This window comes from Dendrobium catenatum, unplaced genomic scaffold, assembly GCF_001605985.2.
Source record: "Dendrobium catenatum unplaced genomic scaffold, ASM160598v2 fragScaff_scaffold_1598, whole genome shotgun sequence".
NCBI classification, from domain to species: Eukaryota; Viridiplantae; Streptophyta; class Magnoliopsida; order Asparagales; family Orchidaceae; genus Dendrobium; species Dendrobium catenatum.
This window is the reverse complement of record NW_021320060.1, coordinates 411,533-423,866: the sequence shown is the minus strand read 5'-3', so window position 1 is coordinate 423,866 and position 12,334 is coordinate 411,533. Positions and strand designations below refer to the sequence as shown.

The 12,334-nt window shown below is 35.4% G+C and overlaps 1 protein-coding gene across 1 annotated transcript; it reads left to right on the top strand.

Annotated features, from left to right (window-relative positions):
- The first annotated feature begins 5,739 nt into the window (after nt 1-5,739).
- On the top strand, nt 5,740-9,730 carry LOC110094176. The gene is made up of 5 exons (XM_020819340.1): nt 5,740-5,762; nt 6,805-8,157; nt 8,295-8,649; nt 8,700-8,849; nt 9,572-9,730. Exons 1-5 carry the CDS (start codon nt 5,740-5,742, stop codon nt 9,728-9,730), a joined length of 2,040 nt encoding a protein of 679 aa, XP_020674999.1.
- The last annotated feature ends 2,604 nt before the right edge of the window (nt 9,731-12,334 follow it).

Below are 12,334 nucleotides of genomic sequence, written 5' to 3'. Positions count from 1 at the left end.
AATACAACATGATCAAGCAGTAAATTAAATCTGAATATTAAATACATGATATGCATAAAGTTGTTGTTAATTTATTTATTTGATCTAAATGCATTTTGGCATAATATGTGCATACTAATGAATACACTAGATAGATTTGTATGCTATGATTTTGCATAAGATGTATACATAATATTTGCTATTATGATATATGTTAAGTGTAAATTATTTATTGTTTATTGTATTAAAATTCAATAAAAATGTGTTGTTTTAATTGTATTTGTATAGGTAATGTTCAAGAGAACGAAAAAATTCATAATAATTGAACGAGCATCACAACATTGTCATCTGCAATACCCCAACGCTTTATTCAAACATTACAACACTAACTGCTTGATATTTTAAGGAAAAATCAATGCCCCTATGGATCCAAGGCCAGCTCCATGAAGTTAGAAATCAATATTATAGCACTAGAGTCTTGGGAAAATGAGCATTGACAACCTTATTTACCATAAGTCTTTGAATATTTTATTTATTTATTTATAATATATATGAGAGGTCCCCTTCTCCAATGAATAAAGGAGTAACAAATTATCCATTAGCTTCTATGGGTAAAAAAGGTGAATGCATATCATGTTAGGCGGAATCATGTAAATATCAGTGTGTCCTTTCTCTCTCTCTCTCTCTCTCTCTCTCTCTCTCTCTCTCTCTCTCTCTCTCTCTCTCTCTCTCTACCAGATTTACATTACTTTCTTTGCATTTAGCGTACATAAATTTTTTAATGATTGGATGGTTACATAATCATATGTTAGTGTCATAGAGTTATATCTTAATGTAAACTTTATATAATATATAGTCTATTAACATTATTTCTTTACCATTATCATCATACCCTATATGATCTAATAGATCTTATGGTGATCACTTTATTGAATGTTTATATGCTTATTAACTTGCTAATCATTGCACTTATTCATTGTATTATTGATTACTCCTGCTCTTTTTATTATAGATCTTTTTGTCTACAAAAAATATATAATGGATGTTTGATTTTTAATATTTAGTGATTGACATTCTTGATACTTATAACTTATGTATTTAAGGGCTAGCATCACTACACATTGTGCTACCTGGCATAAATTTAAACATTTAACTTATATTCATCACAATACCTACATACTTTTTGTGTTTAGTTATTTGATTAGTTTGATTTACTAGTTTATAATATATTATGCAAAATACATTTGTTTTTGTTATTCCACTAAGGCATTTGTGCGGCTTTGAATTGGCCAAATTTCAAAGAAAATTATTAAGTAAGAAAAATGCACATGCAATTCACTACTCTCTTTTTGATCTGCACCAAACTAATATAAATATTGCATACCTTTGAAAGCTAAAGCAATGCTCTATTTTTTTTTTAAATCAAAATCACTTTTGTTTTAATGATTTATAGTCTTAAACTTATAAATGTGTCCTCTATTGATATATTTGCTAAATTTAATTTTTCCTAAATAACACAACCAAATTTAAATATAATTAATGTGGATATGTTATAATATTCTTTAAGAAGATAGCAACAAAAACAATAAGCCTTTATCATACTACTTGGGGTTGGCTACATGGAACTATGTAAATCTTCACTCAAACACAAAACTAAAGAGTTTATATTTTTTGAAGCTCTAAGTGCTTTACACACAAATTGTGGAATGAATAAGTTTAAGTATTTGTTGGATATTGTTGTAGATTCTCTATTTATAACTATGATTCAAGGAAATCTGGGCCTTTTGGAAAATTGCTTAGTTGATATATCTATTTAATAGTCACATTTAGGCTACATCTACTCTAATATCTTAAAGAGAAATTAAACCAATGGAGCCATCAGGCACAATAAGAAAATCTAGAAAATCTCATTAGTTAAAAAATTATGAGAGAACCATAATGCATCCAATAAGCATGTCAACGTTAGTCAAAGTTGATGAATATATGCTTCCTTCGCTCAAATCATGGTGTCAATATATCCTATATTAATTTAATATACCATGCATACATGATGAAATGATTGACACACATTTCAAAGCAACTAAATTGATAGAAGGATAACCATCCTTTCTAACTACAATCAATAAAGTCTATTTGTACAACTAGTTCACCTTCTTGGAGCCCAACTCTCTAAGGGATTTATAACCCCCTCTTACTGAGGAGAATAAATTGTGTGCTTTAGAAATAATTTATTGTGCATATCCTCATGAATAGTGCTTCTTTATTACACATTTCCTCTTTCATTTTGTTCATAAGTCTTCTCTTATAATTTTTATTAGTGAAGGACAATCACATTTTGTAAGGTCAAAATCAATATACCAATAGTGAAATTCAAGTTGCAAGTTCCCTGCTATTGGATGAGCACAACTACCATCACTCTGTTACCCTAAAATGCTTTTTAAGGCATCTTTAGTACACCGCTTGACAAAATAAACGCAAAAGATATCGTCAACATATTTATTCCTTTTAATGACTGCAAATCAAAATCAAGACTTGTTTTGGATAGCTTTTGACAGTTTTTTTTTTTTTTTTGCTATTAAAAAAAAGTATACTAAAAAGCTGTTCTATAAAGTAATAAAATATGAAATTAAAATATATATAAAAAAACAAAACAAAGTCTGAATTTTGAAATATCCCATTCCATCAGTTGTATGTAAATTCTATACTTAAACATACAAATAAGAGAAGAACAAATGAAGCTAAATTTTACCAATTCCCGATTTAAAACATTATATGACTTCTTTTCTTAAAAGCACTAAGAGTACTAAGAGAAATGATAACTAGACATTTCTACGTGCGGACGTCAAATGCGTCCAGAGGCAAATCAGGAGGTGGCACATCACCCAATGTACAGTACATTATATGATGTGGGACCTCCACATTATCCTCCGGACACGTATAATAATATCTCACATTTCCAAGCCATTTGTTAGGCATCAATCAATTACAATATTACATACACATTGGCATTTCTAATATATCCAGTCTTCCTGATCCTAGGTAAGCCACATTTGCAAACTTGGATGATCTTTGGTCAGCTGCTTCCTTTTCTTGAGTTGATAACCTTCTAAGGGCTTTCGTTTTCTCGTAATAAGGCCTTTGCCTAGGAGCGCTCTGAGAACGCGACTTCGCCATGGATGACTCTGTTTGCCATATAGTTTGCGTAGTTGGAGTAACCCTTGAAAAAACTCCGCGAGCGCTCTGTCTTAACAGGTGTAAAGGGTCCCTTCCTCGAGTTCACGTGTTGTGAAGCTGCAGAGTAGTACTGAGCGCTCTCTCCAGAAGAGAGTTGGTACGGATCGATAGACGAAGAACTTGGAGTTGATAGTGACTTTGGCTCGGTGGCTAAACTTCTAGCACTGTAATTAGATTTAACGCTACAACAAGAATATTGAAGGTGACAAAGGCAGTTCTTCCTCTTTGAATAGAACCTTAGTTTCTCATTATCAATGGGCTGCTTGGAAGCTTTACTCAAGTTCCAGTAGAGCTCCTCTGTACACTGATACAACCAGTTCGAATTAGCTGATTGATTCCTTTCCCTATCAAAAACATCTGCGCCCCTCGTTTGATTCAACGAATTCCTCTGCAAGGAAATGGAAAGGCGCAATTTTTAAAATCAAGTGCTGAAATGGAGATAACCTTCCAGGCAGTAGAACGAATTGCAGCCTCATACTTCTCAGGAGTTGCAGGCCCTGGAACTGTAACAAAACATGAAACTGGAAGCAGAATAACTAATATAAATTGAAAAATGGGTCGAAAGAGCTTATTTTAGCTTACAGGATTAGAGTGAGAGTTCTTGCTCGAGCTGCTCGTCTTAGAGTGAAGTGCTCTGTAGGCGCAAGCTTTGGCCTGCACTCTGAGCAACGCGTTCATGCATCGAAAAGTCTTTGCCGCCTGCTTCCTTACAATGTTTCCCCTTACCAAAGCCAGAAGCTTCACTAATCCTTTCATCGCCCTCAGGGCTCTCCTTGCCTTCAAGATAGTACCTCAAAAGAATAAATCATCAGAGAAAGGTAACAAATCTTAATTTCAATTGGTTTTCAATCATAGCGCCAAATTCACAAAACTTAATTCTCGTTGAGTGATGCAGATATGAGCCAAACAATTCCTATGCTTACAGCAATTAATTCCCGTTCTTTCGTGCAACTTTTCAACCTACTTTATCCGAAGCAATAGTTGAGTTAAATGAGTCGTAACCCATGATATTAATTTCTAACTATATTAACTCGCTGTTGCAATAGTTGAAACAACTAAAACTTTGCATGAGATGCTTTCTTAATGCTTCTTAAAAGTAATTTTTTAGCATAAAAATTTTTATATTTTATACAAAAAGAGACTTTAAGATGCACTAAGAAGCTTAGGGGCCCGCTTTCTTGTTGCTTTCTAAAGTAGCTTTTTAGTACAAAGTTTTTTTAGTTCGAATTTTTTTTGTACTAAAAATCGTTTTAAAAAAATAGTAAGAAAGTCGTCCCAAACTAACCAAACAAAGCTTTAGTTTGGAACACAATTTTTATTACTTTTCGAAATAATTTTTTAGAAATTTTTATGCTAGAAAACATTAAGAAACCTGTCTCAAATAAAATATAAATGATTTAATATAAAAATGTAAGCCATGCAATTTAAATTAATCATCGCCAAAAAGACAAAATTATGAAGCTACTCTTAGACGACCATATTTAATGCAATGAAAATTAGCCATCGCCTATATCCTGCTACTAAAATTTTTTATGAGAGGAAAATGTAGTGTTTACTGTTTGGTGGGGTCTGCTATATGAATTCTTTTTTCCTATTATATTTTATAATTAAGAGGCTGTTTGACAACAGGATTTGAGCATGATTTAAACTAAATTCTGTCAAATGAGATTTGATCACTCGATAAATCTCACAGTGGAATAAATTATCTGTTTCTCTCTTTGTTGTAAATCCTGGATTTACTAAATCCTTTAGTTCAGTGGATTTATGGGATTTGACCGAAGAAAGCGCAAAAGGCATAAAGATGGTTACCTTCGCAGCAAGCGAGCTCCCATTGTGACTTCCCATGAAACTTCTTTAAAAACTCTTTCAACAAACTTCTTCATACAAAGTCTTAAAAGTTCATGTGAAGTATATAAGGCCGAAGCAATCACAAAGAAATGACGATGACGAAAAGCAACAATAACTAAGAATGGAGAAGATGAAAAGCAAATCCTAGATTAATTAAATAATTAGTAATTAAAAACTAAAATAAACAGTTTCATTACTACAATTTGAATAGAAATAATCATTATACAACATTATAAATAATAATTAAATATTAATTAGAAGTAGAATATTTAAAAAATTAATGAGATAATTAATAATATAATTAATTATTAAAACTATTTTCCCAAACATGTTTTAGATCATACCCACATGATTCCTTCACCCCATATGACCTCATAACTACAATACTTAATTTCATGCTTCTTTTAAATAGTCAATATTCTCAGCATTGTTGGTCTCATCACCATTTTATAATTTTTTTTCTTAAATTGGAGAGGTAGTATTCAATCACATGCCCAATGCATTTTCCTTCTTCAACCATTAAATTTAAATACTACTAATAATATTTATGAATAGAAATATGATTAAACCTAAAAAAGCTCATGGATTAAAGAAGCTAAAGAAGCTAAATGTTGTGTAGCTCATCTTGATAAGTAGTTAGAAAGTTTGCTGAAGTTCACGGCTCATGAGGACTATGACATGGCTTTAGCTGGAGGTGTGTGGTTTTTCGTGGCAAGCCTTTCGTTCTTCAAAAGTGCGTTCCAAACTTCAAACCTATTAGAGAGGATTTTTCTTCTATCCCAATTTGGTCTAAAATCCTTGACTTGCCCTTCCTTGCTAGACTCCGGAAGGCATTTCGCGAATTGCTAGCAAGATCGGAACTCCTTTGGTAGTGAATGACCTAACGGCTGAAAAAACCAGACTCACTTATGCTCGTGTATGTGTTCAGGTCTCCAAGGATTGTGCCTACCCTGAAATTATCCCCATCTCTATTTTAGGTGATCTTTTTCACTTAAAATCCAATATGAATGGAAACCGGTCCCGTGTGATCACTGTGGCTCTATTGTGCATTCGCCGGAATTTTGTCCCTCCAAACCGCCCACCCCTTCTTTAGTTGTCCTGCCACCTCCGCGTGGAAGAAGCACCAACCGTAAGCCCCCTCGGCCTTCCAACAGGAATTACATTCCCCAGTCGGTCCAGCAACCCCATCCCCAAACTTCGGCAGTTGATCCCAAACAACTCCTTACATCCACCACCACTGCTGCTCCTCAGACTTCTTCAAAAATGCCTGCTAGTATTCCTCATAACAAAACTAGTCTCCCATCATCTTCTACTTCCCAACAGCCTGCAGTTGTTATCCCTTCTTCGGCTAACACTTCTAGTCAGCTTTCACTATCATTCCCAACCTAAATTCACCTACAGAGGAGACTATTCCTCCCAGCTCCACCATCATTCCACAACAGCAAGACAAAGTGATATCCCCTAACAAATTTGTGATACTTCAGGAAAATATTAGTGAGACAGTGCCTCTCTATTCTACCTCTTCGTCTCAGGACCAGCCTCGAAACAACACAACAACTCAGTCTAAAGCTTATAGGAGTAAGCAAGCCAAAAAAACTCCTAGCCAAAGCTCAAAATCCCAATGATCCCACCTCGTCTCGCGGCTTGGAATGTGAGAGGTTTCAATAGCCCAGATAAGGTTAGGGCTTGTAAGGATTTAGCCATATCTCACAATTTAGACTTATTCTGTGTTTTGTAAAACAGGATTCATGCCAATTCCTTCTTGGATCCTTGGTTTCGTTTCAACCATAGAGTTTTTGACAAAGAGGACAGTTGCCACAATTTCAACTTGTCTAACTCGGGTAGAATATGGATTAAATGGGACCCCCTTCTCATCCAATTTAATCCAACCCACTTCACTACTCAGCTGATATCCGATGAATTACATAGGGGACTGGATTTGCTTTGTGTGCTCTCAGTTATCTATGCCTCAAATTCCCCTACAGACAGAATTCAACTTTGGGATAAAATTGGAGAGATTGGGACTCACATTACCTCTTATTGGCTCATTTTTGGGGATTTCAAATGTTGCTTACATGCTGAAGAGAAATTTGGAGGGTCCTCACTCCTTGCTTCTCATCTTTGGGACTTCAACTCTCTTGCGTTTGACTTGGGCTTGCTTGACTTGGCCTCCACTGGCCTAAAATACACATGGTTTAATCAGAGGGCTAATGAGCGTATTCACCTGAAGTTGGATAGAATGTTGATAAATGATAAGTGGCTAGAATCCTTTTCTAGATCCTACTATGAAGTTCTCTCCCCTTCTTGCTCGGATCACTCCCCTATTGTGCTTTACTCTGGACAGCCAACCAAGTTGAATCACAGATTTCACTTCAAAAACTTTTGGACTAAGCAAGGCTGCTATTGGGCTGAACTTCTTAATACTTTTTCACAACCGTCTCATGGGAATCCCATTCTTGGGTGGTATAGCAAGTTAAAAAATTTCAAGGAAAGCATCAAAGGTAAAACTTGGGCCAATTCTTGCTACCTTTCTACACACCTATCCTCCCTTAAAGACCAGCAGTCCCTTTGTCTTGGCATGCTCAATATTGATCCTCAAAATATTTGCCTGAATCAAAGATTAAAATCCCTTAATGCTCAAATTTATGATTGCTCTTCCTCTTGGTCCAATTGGGTGCTTGAACGGGCTAAACTTAAGTTACTTTCTCATGGAGAAGATGACTTAAAATTTCTTTATGCACGAATTAGGAAGAGAAGGAATCATAGCTCCTCACCATTGGTTTCCAGTGAAGATCCTATTGTTAGGCAGGACTTGATTAATTCTATTACTCAACACTTTGAGAAGCTCTTCAATGCTACCCAACCTGCCATCTTATGTGATCCCTCCCTTATTCCCAAAGGTACTGTCATTCCATCTCATTTATCTGATTTGCTGACTGTGATGGTTACAAATGATGAAATTAAAGCTGTTATTTTCCATGGGAGTTCCAACTCCTCTCCTGGCCTTGATGGGTTTAACTTTGAGTTTTATAAATCTAGTTGGCTTATCACTGGCCCTTTGGTGTGCAAAGCTGTGAAGTCTTTTTTCTCTAAGGGGTATCTCCCCAAAAAAGTCAAGGCCACTACCATTGCTTTGATTCCTAAATCTACTCATGCACAAATATTTCAGACTTTAGGCCCATAGCTCTTTGCATTGTTTTTTACATGATTATTTCCAAAATTTTGGCTTCTAGAATGAAGGACATCATGCCTCTTATCATTGGGGATAACCAAGCTGGTTTCATCAAGAATCATATAGCCACAGACAATATCCTTCTTGCTTCAGAAGTCCTTTTAGATTTCAAAAAGTCAGCCAAAAAGAACCTTATGTGTGCCAAATTGGATATTCACAAGGCCTTTAATTCGGTCTCTAGAGAATTTATTCTGGCCAGAATGAGACATAAAGGTTTCCCCCTACCTTTATTCACTGGGTTAAGGCTTGCATCTCTGATGTTCACTTTTCCATTTGTATTGATGGTGCTCTGGAAGGCTATTTCCACTCCTCTTCTAGTATCATACAAGGATGCCCCCTTAGCTCTTATCTATTCTGTATTGTGATGGATGCCTTTACTTACTTGATTAACAATGATTCCTCCTAGGATAGCTTTATTGGGATTCAAAAAAAGGACATGAAAATATCTCATATGTTGAATGCAGATGATCTTCTCATTTTTGGGGAAGACTCACTGAATAACTATGCTGTTCTCAGGGAGGTTTTAGACTCTTTCGCCAACATTTCTGGATTATTGGTGAATCATGAGAAAAGAGTCAGATTATCATTTCTAGCTATATTGCTAACCCTACAGCTATCTGCGAGGCTCTTAATATGCCCTCCTCCTATGCTAAGATGATCTACATTGGTATACCTATCTTTGTCAAAAAAACTTATAAAGCAGATTTCCAACCTCTCTTGCATTCTATCTCTAATCATTTAGCATGTTGAAAAGCTAGACTGCTATCTCTTACGGGTCGCCTTCAATTTCTAAAATATACGATGTGCATCACTATTGCTTATTGGATTAGAGGAGCAATTCTACCTATATCCTGTATCAAAAGTCTTAGTAGAATGTGTGCTAGATTTCTTTACTTTGGTGATATGGAGGCCAAAAAACTTCACCTCATTGCTTAGAAGAGAACTTGCAAACCTAAACAATATGGTGGACTGGGCATTCTTGAATTATTCGGTCTTCAATTTGCTAATCTCTGCTCTCTGATTTTCAGATTTTATAATGCCAAATCCCATTTGTTTGCCTTAATGAATGCAAAATACGACATTCCTTGGACTCTTGTTTAGGGAAAACCCTCTCCTTTTTGGAGAGAAATTGGGAAGGTTGCCATACAAATCACCTCTTGTATACACTTTGAAATCAACCCTATTAAATGTAACATTGCATTGTTATGGGATCCATGGTTCAATGGAGGGACTTTACTATTTGCTTTTCAAAATTACCATTTGGCAAACCATTTTCAGCACCATGCCAAGGTTACTGATTTTGTGGGGGTGGATGGCTGGTTGTTTCCAAATTCTGTTAATGAGGGATTAAACCTTGCTCTGGCTCATATTGGCATCTCTACTGATGCTAAAAACACTTTACTTTGGAATGACAAGGAAAAGCCCTCATCTTTATAATTTTTTTTATAGAGAGGAGGTCATTGTGGACTGGTATAAGTATGTGTGGTACAAGCACTATGCTCTAAAATACTCAATTTACACTTGAATTGCTATTAATGGTGGTCTCAAAAGGGTAGAGGAACTTAGTAAGAGGTCAATTGTGGTGCCCACCAACTATTTTTCATGTTCTTGTCATTATGAGACTAATTTCGACATTCTTTTTGAATGTGATTACGCTTTCTCGGTTATACACAAACTGATCCCTGAGCTGGGTGATTTTCTTTTAAGACCGTGGCTCACACAAGTACTGCTCTACTTGGGAGATCGGAGCTATCTAATTAAAAATCAAAAAGAGCTACTTCTCCTCACTATTTCATGTGCTGCTTATTATCTTTGGAGGGAGATAAATGAAAGAAGATTCAATTTCAAATTTAGATGTGCTTCCACTCTATGCTATATCATAAAAACCGCGGTTGACGCCAAGGTCTCAACTTGGAAACACTTTGATAGTCTGAAAATTCCGTGGCTGACATAATTCTGTTCTTATGTAATTTTTGGCTGCATGTTTGGATGTTTGGCCCAGGTTTTGCTACATGGTGGCTCTGGATACTATGCTGCTTTCGTGGCTCTTGCGGATTAAACCTGTGTGGGTTGATATACTCTACTGGTTAGTTTTCTGTTGGATTTCTCTGCTGACTGGATGTTTTTTTACCGGAATTCACTGATGGAATCTTATCTTAAGTTCCTAGGATGGCTATTTTATAGCAAACTTGGACTAATGCTTTTGGTGGTGTTCGAAGAAGGACGATGATGTAGCTACTAATCTTCTCCTTGGAGGGCCTTTTGGGCAACCAGGAGATACCTTTTCGTTGTCGTTTTGCCGGTTATTTTGTTGGCTGATTAGCAGTCTGAGTCCAATTATGGTGTTCCTTCATCTCTTCTCGATGGCTGCTCTTACTTTGCTGCTTTCATTTTGTAATTCCTTTTGTTTTCTACGGGGTATAGGTTTTTGGTTATTCCTCTCTTTTTGTTTGAGGTTTAACCTTTTTATTATACCTTACTTGTAATCCTTTTTTACATAGTAATATACGGGCTTTGCCCTCATTTTCCAAAAAAAAAAAAATCAATATTTTAGTATAAATTTTTTAATTAGTTAAATAATAAGAAAATTGTGTTTAATTCTTTTAAAAGTAAATAAATAATTAAAAAATAAATAAAACGGCATTTTTTAAGCAATCGGGCCCACCTCACTGACAAAACAAACCACACTGACGTGACTGATATTTTTTTAACCCATTAGGCCATTACGGTATCTCAAAATCAAAAGGCCAGATCATACTAAGTTCAGAAGAAGCCGTACCAAATAACCACGAAAAGCCGTTTGGATCTTGACGGCCGCTGGCTCCTCTGCCTTCAACCTCGCCGAGCCGCAACTGGTTGTGAGCTGCACCATGGCAGCGGCTGCCTTCGCCAACAATTCATTTCAAAACTTCTATTTGTTCTAATATTTCTCCGTCGAGGTAATATATTACAATAAAGAATGAGAGATATTAAAAGCATCTATAATTTCATTCAAGGCTAAAGATAATAAATTAGTACTTGCATTGCATTTGTATCATTAACCAAAAACTCAGAAATTAGATAGACATATATAAATTAAAAAACAAACATATCTTCCTTTCACTAATAGAAGAAAAATATACAGGAGAAATAATATGAAAAAACTTCACCATGATAGTACAAATGACTTCTCCACACTCCTTTCTCCTCCAGTGGTAGAATTGTTTACACAAAACTGGATAAAATCTCCAATGAAAGTATCTTGCACTCCCTTAACCTCCCATAAACTTTACTTTAAGGCGGTACTAAAGAACTACACAAAAAATTATATAACTCTACTGAAACTGATAGAAATCCTAAGAAAAAGAGCTAAAATACTATTTATAATAGGTACATAAATAGCCTCAGATGCCATGATGCTTGAATTGATGGTGTTGAAGTGTAATGAGATGGACTAGTGCCTTTGGCACTTCTGGGCTTGCTCTACTGTGACGTTGTGCTGACTCGACAGGTTTAATGTATAAACTGGTGTGGCACTTGGCTGATTCGGCATGACTCCATCTTTTGTCAACAACTCTGCCACGGTGCTAAAAAATTTGGATTGCTGCGGTGCATGAATATGCAATCTGGTGCTGCATCATTGTAATGCTCAGAGCTTTGGTGCTCAAATTCCTGAGACTCAGATGCTGTGGTGTATATTTGTGACATTGCGGTGCTAACCTTAGCTCCATTGGAGCACTCAATTATTTAACATTTTTCTCAAGGCCGTGCATGATTTTGGTAGTTGGTGCATACTGATCAACACTTGTGAAATTATTTTCCTTTTTGTGAGCATTTCTTGCATAATATTAACTAAAATATCACATTTTTATTGAATTTAATTTTTATTTAATTTAAAGATATGAAATTGTATAAAATTTACATTACACTATGACGTTGGCACTTGTCAATGCAAGATTGTATAGCTTCTAAGTTCAAGACATGATAATAACTTAAATGATATTACTTAGTTAATTATTAAGATTTTTTAATTATGAATTATTATATTTTGTTCATTCAAAT